This window comes from Cystoisospora suis (genome assembly GCF_002600585.1).
Source record: "Cystoisospora suis strain Wien I chromosome Unknown contig_4043, whole genome shotgun sequence".
Lineage (NCBI taxonomy): Eukaryota > Apicomplexa > Conoidasida > Eucoccidiorida > Sarcocystidae > Cystoisospora > Cystoisospora suis.
In genome coordinates this window covers 1-3,046 of record NW_027156836.1, presented here as the reverse complement: position 1 = coordinate 3,046, position 3,046 = coordinate 1, and the positions used below count along the sequence as shown (strand labels likewise).

The following is a 3,046-nucleotide window of genomic DNA, read 5'->3' as shown; positions in this document are numbered from 1 at the left end:
TATCGTCGATCCATCTATCTCCACGGATATATTTTGCCTATGTCTGTAGATCACTCCGCCTACTCTTGTCATATCTCTCATCTCTCTCAGAATCTTCTAAACATCCTTCTATCTCTCTCTTCCAATTCACAGCGCCTTCTGTGAAGGTTTTCTCCTTATCTCTGTCTCTCTTCCAGGTTCTTCTCTTCTCTCTTCAAAAGAAAGGCCTCTCATCCTTCTTTTCAGCCAGATAGATTAAAGATACAATAAAGACAGATAGATAGGTAGATTGATAGATCGATGGATAGGTCGCCTTTGTAGAAGCAGTCGGCATAAACAGCCACTCTTCCAAGTGATGGATGTATGACTGCATGCACGTACATGTGTGTATGTAGCTAGAGGAGAAGGAGAAGAAGAAAGAGGATTCTAATAGAAGCAGATGAAAGCACCGTGAGCATAGATAGAGATCTCTGTATACCTCGAAGCAAGAAGATGTCTCTATACATACATACACATATATATATAGACACCCCTAAAGACATAGATATATCAACCTTCTGAGAGAATGAGGAGGGAGGTGAAAAGAAGGATAGAAGAAACGAATGTCTTTGCTATGCTCTTCAAGACGGCCTTCTTCGGTAGGGCGTGGAGAGACCTTTGAATAGTCATATTAGCGACAGCTTCAGCCGTTGGAGTGAGAGAAAAGACAGAAGGAAAGAAAGAAAGACGGAGAGAAATAAATAAATAAAGATAGATAGAGAGAGATGATAACTGAAGTCTTTTGGAGTGTATGTACACCAGACAAAATCTGTACACAGTCATATCTCGTGGTCCGGCATTTTATAGAGATAGAGAAAAGACAGAAAGATACCCCCAACGTCGATAAATGGTCTGTGAAGGAGATTTACAGAAAAGGAAGAAGAAGAAATCTATGGAAGAGAAGAAGTTCAACGTCTTCTTTCTCTACCTCTTTCTCTTGGACTTGTTTCATAAGGTAACTAGCTCACACTGCGAAAATAAAGAATCTCATTGACAAGATATATCAAACATACAGACATACCCACATCTACCTATCCAACTCCCTATCTACCCACCTTGAATCTATCTTGCATTTATCAGTAGTTTATCTATCTATCTATCTATCTTTAATCTATCTATCTATCCTTAATCTATCTATCTATCCTTAATCTATCTATCTATCCTTAATCTATCTATCTATCCTTAATCTATCTATCTCTATTCTATCTCACGAATCTGATAAGCATAAGTCTCTATATGTATCTATCTAGGTACGTTCAGTTGCACGAGGTACAAAGAGAGCAGACTGCGTATGTATCTAAGAATACATCTATGTAAATCGATATATATGTACAGAGAGAAAGAGAGAGAGATGTACTCTACCTATCTATCTATCAATCTATCTATCTATCTTTCTCGTTTTCTCTGTGGAGGTACTGCATTGAGAAATTTGGTGTCTCCAACTGCTTCATTGACGAGGTGCACTCCTAGGGAATGCTACAGGACAACAAGAAGAAGAAGAAGAAAATGAAGAGAGAAATCTTCTTCTTATTCTTATTCTTCTTGCATGCGATGACTGCTGTCTCTGCTGGACTTTAGATCTCTCTGTCTTCTTTGAATCTTCTCTCTTTCATTCTTCGCTATTCACTTGAGAAGATAGACAGAGAGCGAAAGAAAAGTAGCTTGTTCTTTTCTTTCATATAGGGAGCTTCTTATATCTGCATGCATGCGCCCTATGAAGACGGTCTATGGGAAGAGGAGATCTTCTATGACGTGGAGATGACCGAGAGAGGACCTCCTGTCCTTCTTCTTTCTCTTGGTCTTTCATTGTTAAAGGAGAAGAATCTATCAGGCTATCACGGAAGGGAAGAGAAGAAAGCCCTAGAGAGATTTCTCTTTCTCTCGATCGTAGAAAAGAAGAAGAAGAACGAGAAGAAAAGGAGGCACTCCCGAGATTTGTTGTCCTAGATGACGCTCTTGTCGATAATATCGAAAGATAATTAGGAATACAAGAGGAAGAAAGAGAAGAAGAAGAAGAAGAAGAAAGAGAAGAAGAAGAAGAAAGAGAAGAGGAGAGCGTGTGTTTTGTCTTATTTTTGGTATAGTACGATTGATCGAGGAGTCGATATTGAGAGATGAGAGAAGATAAGAATTCATGCGCTTCTTCAAAGAGGAAAAGCCCGTCATTCAAATACTCCTCATAGTGATGCACATGCGCCTATACAACATAGAAAGATAGAAAGAAAGATAGAAAGAGAGAAGAAAGAAGGACAACGGGGTAAAGCAATATTCTTTCAGAAACCTTAATCAAGAAAGAAAGGGAGAAGAAAGAAGAAGATAAGAATGAAAGAAAGAAGGAAGGAAAGAAAGAAAGATAGAAAGCGATCTTCTTTTATGTAGAGAATCTCTATCCATAGACTTTTCGATCTCTTCTCTCTAGCTCTCTCGCCCCATATCTTCCTCTGATCTATCTATTTATCTTTGATCTGTCGCTCTATATATCTCTCCGCAGTTATGTCTATTTATCTCTTATCTCTGCCTTTATGAAGAGAGAGAAAAAGAGACCTACGGTTATGTACGGATACATGTATGTATGAATAGACATGTCCTGCCACATGATCCACACACGCATACCGAGATACATATACATATAAATACAGACATGGATACCTACATACATACACATATACATACATATACATATATACATACATATATACATATGTACATAAATAGGTCATACATATAGCTACATATTCATATACACATATAGGTATGCATACACCATAGAAATAAAGATGTTTCTGCATGGAGCATACTGAAGCGTACCTTGTATTTGTATAGCCTCGAGAAGCGTGAATGGACGGTGGTAAAAAGGCCTTGCACTTCACATGAATTAAACAAACCCCGCAGCCTACACGCACTGCTCTACACATACACAAAGAAGAAAGGAAGACTGAGAAAGAGATAGATAAGAAAGAATGAGATAAGAAAGAATGAGATAAGAAAGAAAGAAAGAAAGAAAGAGTGAGAAAGAATGAATGAAAGA

The 3,046-nt window shown here is 38.1% G+C and overlaps 2 protein-coding genes across 2 annotated transcripts; both read right to left on the bottom strand.

The window, feature by feature from the left end:
• Nucleotides 1-286: 286 nt before the first annotated feature.
• CSUI_007582 (uncharacterized protein) lies at nucleotides 287-1,123 on the bottom strand. Its single transcript, XM_068067727.1, has one exon. It carries the CDS (start codon nucleotides 799-801, stop codon nucleotides 529-531), a length of 273 nt encoding a protein of 90 aa, XP_067920298.1. The 5' UTR covers nucleotides 802-1,123; the 3' UTR covers nucleotides 287-528.
• Nucleotides 1,124-1,202: 79 nt separating this feature from the next.
• On the bottom strand, nucleotides 1,203-2,215 carry CSUI_007581 (uncharacterized protein; the record flags this gene model as incomplete). Its single annotated transcript, XM_068067726.1, has 1 exon — nucleotides 1,203-2,215. A coding segment is annotated over one exon (522 nt), but the record flags the coding sequence as incomplete, so codon positions are not given.
• Between the last annotated feature and the right edge of the window lie 831 nt (nucleotides 2,216-3,046).

Excerpts from the sequence above, each read along its gene's own strand:
- CSUI_007582 (XM_068067727.1), bottom strand. The coding sequence starts at position 801 with ATGACTGTGTACAGATTTTGTCTGGTGTACATACACTCCAAAAGACTT.